The 13,390-nt window shown below is 36.4% G+C and overlaps 1 protein-coding gene across 1 annotated transcript in view; it reads right to left on the minus strand.

Annotated features, from left to right (window-relative positions):
• The window catches only part of Acss3 (acyl-CoA synthetase short chain family member 3), a 179,364-nt gene that overhangs the window by 95,405 nt on the left and 70,569 nt on the right, over window positions 1-13,390 (minus strand). The window contains exon 2 of the mRNA XM_055626191.1: window positions 9,882-10,026. Coding sequence (XP_055482166.1) covers window positions 9,882-10,026 — 145 coding nt within the window. The remainder of the gene's footprint in view (window positions 1-9,881; window positions 10,027-13,390) is intronic.

A 13,390-nucleotide genomic window follows, 5' to 3' on the forward strand; every position in this document is an offset into this window, starting at 1 on the left:
AGATTGATATAGAAATAAAGGAGAGTTTTAGCTTGGAAAAGGTGATTCTAAATATTGAAAATGGGAAGCTAGCAAGTATTGAACTATTGTTTCTTCCTTTTATTATATTGTCTATTAAAATTGGGCTTATAAGTATTTTCTTCATTTTGCATAATCTCCAAATCTACCGAAATTGTATAATTTTTTGATTCTAAGTTGTAGATTTTTTGAAGCACTTCAAATTAGTACTTAGTTGATAATAACTTGTTTTAAATTAATTACAAGTGCTTCTGTTAAAAGATATTGTATGCCTGTGGTGTGTGTGTGTGTGTGTGTGTGTGTGTAATGTTACATCATAAAAAGCTCACAAACATAAAATGATTATTACAAAGTTTGGGATTTGATCAATCCACAATAACAAATTACCCTCTGCTTAAGCCAAAAATGAACTAAACACCTCATTGGTAAATGCATCCCAATTCAAATTTATACATATCATCACCAAAATTGGCAGTGTTCTAAACCAGGCACTTTAAACTAGTAAAGTATTTTTTTAAAAAAAGGTTTATCATTGTGGGTTTTGGGGGATTTTGTTGTTGTTGTTTGGTTTTTGTTCTGTTTTCTGACCTAAACCCTGGATTTCATGCTTCCTCTTTCAAGATATTTTGCTGGAGTATAGTCATCTCCAAATTGTTTTAAACAGTAGCTAGAGGAAATAAACATAGTATAGATTTGTTGTATTTTTTTCTTTAATTACTTTAAAATCAGAGAGGAATACTTCTCAGTTCAGATTTATAAAATCACACAAACTCTAGAACTTTTGTTGAGAAAGATCTTCATTTTTTTTCTAAAATATTAAAGATATTGACACCAAACAAGGTTTTCTTTTTAACTTTTTTAAATTTTTTATTAATTACACTTTATTCATTTTGTATCCCCTCATAAGCCCCTCCCTTCTCCCCTCCCAATCCCACCCTCCCTCCCGTTTCTGCATGCATGCCCCTCCCCAAGTCCACTGATAGGGGAGGTTCTCCTCTCCTTTCTGATCTTAGTCTATCAGATCTCATCCAGAGTGGCTGCATTGTCATCTTCTGTGGCCTGGTAAGACTGCTCCCCACTCAGGGGGAGGTGATCAAAGAGCAGGCCAATCAGATTATGTCAGAGGCAGTCCCTCTTCCCATTACTAGGTAACCCACTTGGACACTGACCTGCCATGGGCTACATCTGTGCAGGGGTTCTATTCATGGAGATAACAAACGGTTTTACACACACATACACACTACCACCAGCAGCAGCAAAATAACAAAAATTAACAATCATTGGTCATCTATATCTCTCAATATCAATGGGCTAAATTCCCAAATAAAAAGACATAGGCTAACAGAATGGATGCAGAAACACACCATTCTGTCATTCTGCTTCATACAAGAAACACACCTCAGTAATGAAGATAGACATTACCTCAGATTAAAGGTCCGGAAAAAGGTTTTCCTAGCAAATAGACCCAAGAAGCAAGCTGGAGTAGCCATTCTAGTATCTAATTAAATAGGCTTTCAACAAAAATCAATCATCAGATATGGGGAAGGATATTTTATACTTATCAAAGGAAAATCCATCAAGATGATGTCTCAGTTCTGAACATCTCTCCCTCAAATGCATGGATGCCTACATTTGCATAAGAAACATTACTAAAGCTTAAATCACACATCAATCCCTACACATTAATAGTAACACCCCTTTCTTTCCAATAGACAGCTCATGGAGAAAGAAATTAAACAGAGAAATATTGAAAGTAACCAAAGTTATCAATAAGTGGATTTAACAGTTATCTACAGAACATTCCATCCAAACACAAAAGAATATACTTTTTTCTCAGTACCTTATTTAGCCTTCTCAAAAACTGATCACATACTTGGACACAAAGCAAGCCTCAACAGATACTAAAAAAATTGAAATAACACTTTGTATTTAATTAGAGCACCATGGATTAAAACTGGAATTCAACAACAACAAAAATAACAGAAAGGCTACTAACTCATGGAAACTAAACAACTCTCTACTCAACAACCATTGCGTCAAGGAAGAAAAAAAAAAGAAATTAAAAACTCTTTAGGATTCAGAGAAAATGAAGGCACAATTTACTCAAACTTATGGGACACAAAGAAAGCAGTGCTAAAAGGAAAGTTCATAGCACTAAGTGCCTTCAAAAAGAAATCGGAAAAAAAAATTGGAGAGATCTGATACTAGCAAGTGAACAGCACAACTGAAAGCTCTAGAACAAAAAAGAGCAACCATACCCAAGAGGAGTAGAAGGCAGGAGATAATCAAACTCAACTGAAACCAATAAATTAGAAACAATGAGAACAATACGAAGAATCAACAAAACCAAGAGCTGGTTCTTTGAGAAAATCAACAAGATAGGCAAACCCTTAGCCAAACTAACTAAAGACAGATAGATATGATCCTAATTAACAAAATCAGAAATTTGAAAATAGGGACATAACAGCAAATACAAAAAAAAAAAAAAAGAAGAATTATTAGGTCTTACTTCAAAAGCCTGTACGCCACAAAACTGGAGAATCTAAATGAGATGGACACTTTTCTTAATAAATTTAACTTACCAAAGTTAAAGCAAGATCAAGTAAACAAATTAAACAGTCCTATATTTCCTAAGAAAAGAGAAGCAGTTATCAAAAGTCTCCCAACAACAATAACAAAAGCCCAGGGCTAGGTAATTTTAGAATAGAATTCCAACAGACTCTCAAAAAAGAAATAATACCAATACTCCTCAGACTATTCTACAAAATAGAAACAGAAAGAAAATTGCTAAACTCATTCTACTAGCCCACAGTCACAAAGACTCAACAAAGAAAAAGAATTTCAAACCCTCAACACAAAATTTGTTCTGCCTACAATATACACAGGGCTAAACATGGGGCAGAAATTGAAGGAATGGCCTACCAATCTGTGTCCTAACTTGAGATCCATAAGAGAGAGCCAATCCCCGACACTATTAACGATATTCTGCTGTACTTGAAGAGAAAGCCTAGCATAACTGTCCATTGAGAAGTTTTACCCAGCAGATGATGGAAACAGAGACCCACAGCCAAACTCTTGGTTGACCTTGAGAAATCTTGTGGAAAAGGGGATGAAAAGATTGAAGGAGCCAGGGAAGTCAAGGACACCACAAAAAAATAAATAAATAAAAAAAAAAAAAAAATATATATATATATATATATATATATATATATATATATATATATATACACACACACACACACACACAATCAACTAACCTGGGCCCATGTAGTCTCACAGAGACTGAACCACCAACCAAAGAGATATACTTAGGTCCCCTACACTATAACAGATATACAGCTTGGTTTTCACCTGGGTCCCCTACTAACTGGAGTAGGGGTTGTCTCTGACTCTGTAGACTGCCTTTAGATCCTCTTTCCCTAATTGGGCTGCCTTGTCTAGACTTAGTAGAAGTTATGTCTAGTCCTACTGCAATTTGATATGCCAAGGCTGGTTGATATCCATGGGAGGCTTCCACTTTTCTGAGGAGAAAGGGAAGGAGAGATGGGTTGGGGAGGAAAGAGGAGATGAAAGGGAGACCTGGGAGGTAAGTAGGGAAGGGAAGCTGCAATATGGATGTAAAGGAAATTAATTAATTAATAAAAAATATTGATAACACTTTCTCTTAATTGTGGAATGGCTCTTCCCCAAACCTGAAAATATGAATAACAATCCTTCCCCAAAGTGAATGGGCAGAAGCTATGAGTGAGGACTACTAAAAAGAGGATGGTAAAGTATTAGTAGTCTAGGATTAAAAAAGCTTATCTTCATCACCTACTGGGGAAAATTAACTAAAACAATAATGTGACACACACACACACACACACACACACACACACACACACACACACACACGCACACACGCACACACACACACCAAAAAGGCTAAACTTAAATAGGCATGCTTCTGTAAACAGTGTTGAAAAATTATAACCTACTACAGCAGAGAGGAACAGAAATTTCTACTACCACTTTGAAACAACAGATCACCCTCTGCTTGAGCCAAAACTGAACTAAACACCTCATTCCTAAATGTATCCCAAGACAAATGAATGCATATCATCCCCAAAATTGGCAAAGCCCTTACCCAGGCACTTCCCCAATAACCAAACCACAGCCTCTGGGAATGAAATGAGTATCACAAACAGAACGTTAGAAAAGAGCAATCCATACACATAAGGCAATATTGCATTATTCATTTGTATGCAGTAAAACAGACATAGCTCATGAATGCTCTGTACATGTCAGAGTGGCACTCATAGGTGGTGGGCGAAAAGTAACTGAAGAAGCAATAGGAAGGGTTTCTGGTAGCTTTGGAATTGTGCCTCCCAATCTAGTTACATACAAATATTATTTGTAAAAATATAATAATGTATATGCATAACAACTTATTTTTATTTGAATATATTATCTTTATATAAAGCTGAACACAGTGCATTCTGGGAGGGAAAATACATCAATTATTATAATTTCTGCATATATTAGCATCACTTATCTATTTACCAAGCATGAAAACAATAATTTATCTTATAGACATATGCTTTTTAGTGGGGTTTTCTACAGCAAAAGTGAGGCTTTTAGCACTTATTTGGGAAACTTGAGATAGAGAATAGATGAAATACTGCCTCCTTTTCCTCTTCAAGACCATCACTAGCAGGGGTAGAGATGAGTATATAACAGTGTGCCTTGGGTTTTGGATATCTGCTTTAAAATATATATTGGTGCCAATGATAGAAGATTATCAGACTGCTTTTATCTGACCTATTTCTGAGAAGATGGATTTTATACTTTAAAGAGGGCATTCACATAAGCAGGGATTGGAAGCTGACTTTTTATGAAACACCGCTCGTGATTTCAGAGTAATTTCCTCTGTTAAATTATTAAGCCTTCATAATTACAACTACAGCTGTAATTATATTGCAAAAATTACCTTTAATAAAGATAATAGGCACTTTGAGGTGGATTAGATCTGGAAATTTTAACACACACTATGTTTTATCAATCTCCCTCATATACCTTTATTCATGAAAAATTCTCAGGTGCCCTTCATGGAAGGCCACCTTTTTACTTAGTGAATAAATATAAAAATGTATAATTGCTGGGATAACAAAACTAAACTCCACACAGAGAAATAATTTCAACATTAAATTAGTGACATTCTGCATAAATATATGTGTGCTCATCCAAGTACACATGCCTTTGATTTAATATGGTTTATTTAATATCATTTTCTGCTAACTTGAAAATAGTTAAAGTGAAAAGAATACAATAAGCATATGCATGGTTTCTGTCATTCAGAGTTTTCAGCTGCTAATCTTGAAGAACCAAGACAGAATCTATGCATCTTGGAGAACCAAGCAAAATAAAAATACGTTAGGAAAGGTGATCAAGTAGAGAATTCCATTAAAGTAAATATGGTAAACATTAAAATTTCAAATGGTAACACATTCATTCATTTATTCATTCATAATTTAATAAATATTCACTATGTACTTGACAACATTCTGCAGATAAAGTGAACACCACTGACCTTATAAGCCTTATAGACTAGAAGTAGCAGCAGCACTCAAGAGCATATAAATTAAACCCAAGGCACAATATTAACAATAAGAAAGAAAAGGGGGACTATTAAGCAGTAGGACAAGAACACTTAGAGTTGACATAGTCAGGGAAGATCTCTTTGATAAAATAGAACACCTATATGTGCAGCACAGATACCTGGAGAAGGTAAAACTCATTTCAAGTAGAAAATAAGCAACTACACTAAATCTAGATATCAACCAGGAAGCTTTACTAGGTCCTATTTCTTCTTGAGCCCATTGGGTAATAATATGGTTTGGAAATGTGTCTGTCAAAGATCGTTGCATCAATGGTTAGCTTCCAGAGCAGTGCTGATGAGAAAGAAGTACTGAAACCTGCAGGAGGTGGAGCCTCCTTGGGACACTGATGTGTGTGTGACTACAGAGAAGTTCATGGCACTTTGGCTTCTCCCCTTTTTTCTGACTCAAGACCATTAAGAGTTTCCTTCACCACAAATTTTCTACCAGTGTCATCCTCAACACATCAAAAGCCTAGCAAAATTGGTCCATGGTATCTTGAATGGTATCCTGAAATTAACTTGTTTTTCTAAATAAATGAGGTTGTGGAGGTCGGCTGGAGAGATGATACATTGGTTAAGAACACTGAGTGAGTTTCCAGAGAATTCAGGTTCAATTCCCAGTACCCACATGGCAGCTCACCAGTTAAAAATGAGCCAATGTAGATTAAATGAATCCTAGTACAAAGATTGTTCTTTCTATCTGTTCTCAATGGCAATGCTCATTAAATCTTTCTCTGTCTTCGTCACTTAATAAAATAAAGACTGCAGAAAGCTGGGAGCAGGCAATCAAAGCAACAGAACAATGCCCCTCTCTCTGTGGAACAGTTCTTCTTTGAAGAAAAAAGCCTAGGGAATCAGAGGTTCTCAGCAGCTGAGAGAAATGGTCCTCTTAGTTACTTTCATGTCAGGCTAAACTGAAACCAGTAAACTAGCACAGAAGCCAAAAGAATCTAAGAGTCCAGACTCAATATGGGAGAATAAGATGAGTTAGCAGAAAAGATTCTGAGAAAAACATGTGCACGTGATGATCTTATACTATTTTGTAATTTAAAGAGAAAGCAACAGAAAAAAAAATACACTGCTCTTATTAAGATTTCCCTACAGATTTTTCTTTGACTCCAGTGTTTGTATATGTATCAAATTCAATATGCTAATAGAGATAACAGTTCTATAATGCATGAGTAAGCATCGTATTCTGTACAATCTAACACCAATTAAAATATACAATTATCTTAAGCTTTCAAATTCTCAAAATGAGATTGTGGCACTTTGCCAAAACCAGAGAAGCACCCTTTCGATCACAGATAAAGCCTCTTCCAAAATGTGAAAATGCAAACCTATACTAAAGCATATGGTACTTCAAACAGTTCCTATTTGCTCTTCTGTCACCACTGTGACTTTCATCCATTATGAACTTATTTGGTAATGGAGTACCTTCCTTGCTTGACTCCAGTGTCAGCTCTGTGTGTATTTCACCTCACACAGCAGATATTCTACTTTCTGAACTACAAATACACCAAGCCACAAAACTCAGCACTCCTTTCTGGTTCTATTTTTCCCCATATCTTGGGTCGCTCATCACGTAATGTCTTTTGACTAGACTGAAATTCCTTTAAGCTCTAGAGCAGTGGTTCTCAGCCTCTGGGTCACAGCCCCTCTGTGTTCAAAGGACCTTTTCTCCAAGGCTGCATATCAGATATCCTGCATTTCAGATATTCGCATTACAATTTGTAAGAACACCAAAATCACAGTTATGGAGTAGCAAGAAAATAATTTTATAGTTGGCGGCCAACACAATATGAGGAACTGTATTAAAGCATAGCATGTTGAATTAGGAAGGTTGAGAACTGATGGTCTAGAGTGAGACAGGGTCCCAACTGAGAGTATAAAACCAAGAAGATAAAATTTTTCCTCCCCACTTCTTGATATTCTAGTCATGTGACTTAAGTTTGGCCAATTAGACTGTTCAGCCAATGAGGCACAATCTGAGAAATTTTGCCAAATCAGGATTATCTGCAATGGCTGGATTCATATTTATTCACCACAACCCAGGCATGATTGCAACTGGCAATTTGCAAGTAGAGGTCAGTATGTTCCTAAACATATTCCAGTGTAGATGATGACCCCCATTTAAAAAGTTTTCTGATGCAAAATGTCAATAGTGAGATAAGAAATGTCCTACAATTTTATTTCCCCTAAAAATCATATACAGCGAAACGCTCACAAAGCTAGAATAATTTTCCAGTGATTCAAAATGCTCACTTTTATTTTTATTATATTATTATTATTAACAACAATTTATTCACTTTGTATTCCAGTTGTAACTTCCTCGCTCATCTTCTCCTTGTCACACCTCCCTCCCTATTCTTCCCTTATCCCTTTTCCCTAGTTCACTGATAGGGAAGATCCTTCTCTCCTACTGTCTGACCCTAGCTTATCAGGTCCCATCAAGACTGCCTGAATCCTCTTCCTCTGTGGGCTGGCTAGGTTGTCTCACCACAGTGAAGTGATCAAGGAGCCAGCAGAGCACAAGGAGTCTTATGGAAGAAAAGGGATATAAAAGGTCTCGGGTGGGGGCAGATAGGAGCCATACAAGGAGACTAACAAAGCCTAAATAAATAAATAAATAAATAAATAAATAAATAAATAAATAAATAAATAAGCAGAGCCCAAAAGGAACTGCAGAGACTGATACATCAACCTAAGTTCTTGCATACAGAGGACCTAGACACCCTGCTCAGATGTAGCCCACAGACATCTCAGTCTTCATGTGGGTTCCCTAGTAAGAGGAAAAGAGACAGTCGCTGACATGAACTCAGTTGCCTGTTCCTTAATCGAACACTTTTATAATTACTTCTGGGACTTTATGTATACTGTAATGGTAGCAGAAAGAATATTATAATCCATTTGTCAACAACTTGATTCACCTAAGAACCACATGTATAAGTAACACATAAAAAGAGTGCGTGAGACAAAGTAATGAAGATTCACAAAGAGCTCAAAGGCATAAAACGTTGAGGGAAATGATGATAGTATGTTCACAGTAATTGCTCAGTATATAAACAGCAGAAGGGCATTTTGCAGCAGAAGGGCGACAGTCTGAATTTGAGTCCCCATCATCATTTAAAGCTGGGTATGTTGGCACTTGCTATGTCTGTGACCTGACACTGAGAGAGAAGAGACAGGCAGATGCTAGGAGTGCAGTAACTAGCAAATCCAGCCAAAGCTGTGATGTTTGAAGTCAGCAGGAGAATTTGTAGTCCTAAAATAAGGTGGAGAGTAATGGAGGAAGACATCAACATCAACATCAGACCTCCGTACATGCATGTGCACATAAACTCACGTGCATACACGTCCATACAAGAAGAAAAGGAAAGGCGAGAAGGAAGAAGAGGAAAAGTAGTATGAATGGTTAAGAATATTAAGAAATGAAGGTTGGAAAGGATGTTGGATTAGGTTTTAAAATGTCTTGTACACCACAGGAGTCTGGATTTCACTCTCCAAATGACAGTATTATAAAATACATTTTAATTAAAATATAATTATATCACATCTTCCCTTTCTATTTTTCCTTCCAGTGTCTCCAATCAATCAACTGAAGAGGAAACCCACAGAGCAAGAATCTTTGCCAGCTACACATCCAGTAGATTAATATCCAGAATATACAAAGAACTAAGAAACAAAGAGTCAGGAAAACAAATGGCCTGATTAAAAATGGGTTACCAAATTCAATAAAGAGTTCTCCAAAGGAGAAATGGCTAAGATAAAAATTTTAAAGTGTTCAACATCCATAGTAATTAGAGAAATGAAAATTAAAACCACCTTGAAGTTCTGAGTAAAATGAGAAAGAAAAAAAAATTATATGATATCATATAAGCAGTGCTAGGTGAGAAGGACACAGAAGAGGAGATCATCACTCATATAAAAATGAGGAGCAGCCTCTTTCAATCACAGTGGTGGCAACAAGGGTAGAGAGCAAGGAACAGACCTTTAAAACTATTCTGAACATTTACCTACCTCGTCCAGTAAAATGAGTACCTTTCAGTACTATAAAAATATAAATCAAGGGGTTAAGAAAAATCTAAATTTGTTCACATGTCAATCAGTAATAATTTCAAAGGTTATAAAAACATTAAGACATACATTTAACATGGCTATATATTGAAAACATGTTATCTAATTGACTTCTGTATAATAACCAATATGGAGAAAACGGTGACATTACCTGCTCCAAGACTTCCTTATAGGTAATTGTTGCTTTAGTGTTTGTAACAGGACTGTCATAGATGATTGCAATCTTATCCCCTTGGCCGTTTTCAATGTGCCGATCAATAGCATTGTAACAAATATTGAGCATCCCTTCCACAAACCTGAAACACATTGGAAAGAAAAATGAATGATTCTTTTCACAATATATTTTTGTTTAACTGCTTTGCTACATATTAAGCTGACAGAGATTTCCTTAAGACGGCGTTTTCTACAGCACCCCATGCTAGGAAATGATGGTGGTAAAACACATATTTAAAAAGATACTGAGAGAACATTTTCACTTTAATAAGTATGGATTTATATTCATGTATAACAGAAAAAAAATACACGTTGCACTTTCAACTGACAGCTTTGTGGATCTTAGTGCTTAGGATGAAAGCGGAGTCTACATCTTTACAGGGGGAAAGTGAATCGCACGTAAGTGTGGAGCATAAGCACTAAAGATTATGAAAAGGGAAATGGTAGATGTCTGGCTGTAGTACTGCTAGCTGTTACAGATAGACAAACGTTAGAAAAATCAGTTCTCTGAAATACACTGCAAGACTTAGCTTCATTTATCAGCTACACACTTAGGAAGAGCCAACTTTCATTGAAGGGTTGTTTCCATTGGGATGCCTTGTGCACAGGTCTGTAGTGGCATTTTATTCATTGTTAATTAGCATGTCCAACCCACTGCGAACTATACCATCCCTGGTCAGATAGACCTCAACGGTGTAAGAAAACAGGTACAGCAAGCAAGGGGAAACAGGCTAATAAACAGAATTCTTATACATCTCCTCTGCACTTTTAGGCTGCAACTTCCCACCTTGAGTCTATGAAAGATGCACTGTAGCTTGTAGCAAATAAATGCTTTTCCCAGGCCACACTGGCCAATGAGGCAGGTTGATGATCTTCAGACCTTCATTCATCCTTTTCTCTGACAAATTCAATCCCCAGACTCAACCCCCACTTGTAGTTGTGGCCTCTCCTACCTCTCTGCCCCCATTCTCAGGGGACTAAATGGATCCTGCTATCACACCATGCTTTCTCCCCTCCCGGGGTCCCCCTCAGAAGTCCCCTAATAAGTGTAAGCTTCCAACAACAAGAAACACTCTAACCAAAACCCCAGTGGTCACCCTACCTCTCAGAAGCATTCTCTACCAGGCAATCCTGAGCCAATACAATCTCCTATGAACCAGAAAGAGCAGCAGTAACCAAGGAATGGAATGCCAACCTAACAAAAACGAGACCAGATAACAGCAGCTAGTTTTTCTACCAACACCAACCAGCGTTAAAACACAACAGCGAGGGTAAAATATACCCCAGAAATCCTACCACAGTAAGCCCCACAAAATGCAATATAGATGAATTACCAGACAATGACTTCAAAATAACCTTTTTCTAATATGATAGAGGCCCTTAAAGTGGAAATGAGTAAATTCCTTAAAGAAATCTATGAAAATGAAAACATCAGAATGAAATAAAGAAAACAATTACTTTCAAGTGGAAATAGAGGTAAGAAAAAGCTAAAAACCTGAGGAAAAACTGGAAATGAAAAAAGTTAGGTATTCCAATATGCAAGGCTCTCCAACAAAAATGGAGTACAAGAAATGTAAGAGAACATTTTAGGTATTAAAGGCAAGATAAGAGAAATTAACAAGAAACATGTTAAATTTAAAAAGGAAAAAAGTAAACAAACAAAAAAACCCAGGCAAAAACTACCCAAGAAATATGACACTGTAAAAAGACCAAACTTGTAAATTACAAGAATAGAGCAAGGGGAGTAAACCCAGATAAAAGGCAAATAAAATATTTTCAACAAAATCACATGAGAAAAATTTCCCAGTCTAAATAAGAAGGTGTCTATCAAGTTCCAGAAAGAATACAGAACACCAAATAGGCTGGACCAGGATATGTTCCCTTGGCACATAATAATCAACACTGAATGTACAGCAAAGAATATTAAAAGATTCACAGGAAAAAGACCAAATAACATATAAAGTTAGACTTCTTAGGATAACACTTGACTTCAAACAAAGAGTGTAAAAGCCAGAAGTCCTGGATAGATATGCTACAGTCTCTAACAGACCACAGATGCCAGTCTAGATTATTATACCCTACAAAAACCTCTAAAAAAAACTTTAAAAAGTTAACCATAACCACAGACATAAGAAAAGAAGAATGTCAGATCAGCAAATCAAAAGAAAAAGAAAAAAAATATATACCACAACAAAATAACTGAATGAACAAACACTGCTCATTGATAACTTTCAACACTGATAGTTTCAATACCCAGATAAAAAGATACAAACTAACAGAATGAATGTGAAAACAGGCTCTCTCTTTCTGTTATATCCATGGAACACACCTTAACACCTCAGACATTACCTCTGGAGAAACGAATAGGAAATATACCCCAAGAAAATGGACCTAAGAAGAAAGCCTGAGTAGCCATTTTAATATCTGACAAATTTGACATTAAACCAAATTATTCAAAAGAGATAGAGGACACTAAATACTCTTCAAAGGAAAAATACTCCAAGAAGATACTGTGACTCTTTTCTTCTGTGCACTAAACATCAGGATACCCAATTCATTAAAAGGACACTATTACTACAGCTTAAATCGCATATTGCCTCTCACACAATGATAGTGGGAGACTTCAGTGCTCTACTCTCACCAACAGACAGGTCTTGCAGAAAAAAAAAAAAAAAAAAAAAACTAAGCAGGGAATACTGGAGCTTACTAATGTCATAAGCCAACTCGACCAAACATATATTTGTAGAATATTTCGGCCCAAAACGTTCTCTGAACGTCATGGAACTTCTTCCAAAATTAGCCACACACCCAATATGCAATGCAAGTCTCCACAGATAGAAGAAAATTAAGACAACATCCTGTATCCTATCTGACCACTACTGAATAAAGCTGGATATCAACAACAGAAAAAACAGAAACCTTAACAAACTCACGAGAACTGAACAACAGACTACTGAATGAAAAATGGGTCAGGACAAAAATTACGAAAGAAATTAAAGACTTTCTAGAATTGAGTAAAAATGAATACAAAACACACCCAAACTTATGCCAACCTAATGAAGGTGATTATAAGACTGCAATAGATAGGGACCTTAGCTAAAAGGAGAAGTGGACATGCGTCCAATCCCTAACTAAGAAGCAATCTCCAAATTGATAGCCACTTGCAAGTGAAAATTTAGTTTTCTCCAACGGAGTGCCACTCGGGAAACAAACTACTCTTTTTTTTTTTTTTTTTTACATTTCCAAAGTTTACTATTTTTTTTAATTTTTTTTTATTAATTACACTTTATTCATTTTGTATCCCCCATAAGCCCCTCCCTCCTCCCCTGCCGATCCCACCCTCCCTCCCCTTTCTGCATGCATGCCACTCCCCAAGTCCACTGATAGGGGAGGTTCTCCTCTTCTTTCTGATCTTAGTCTATCAGTTCTCATCAAAAGTGGCTGCAT

The sequence above is a fragment of the Psammomys obesus genome, unplaced genomic scaffold (assembly GCF_907164565.1).
Source record: "Psammomys obesus unplaced genomic scaffold, mPsaObe1.curated_primary_1811, whole genome shotgun sequence".
Lineage (NCBI taxonomy): Eukaryota > Metazoa > Chordata > Mammalia > Rodentia > Muridae > Psammomys > Psammomys obesus.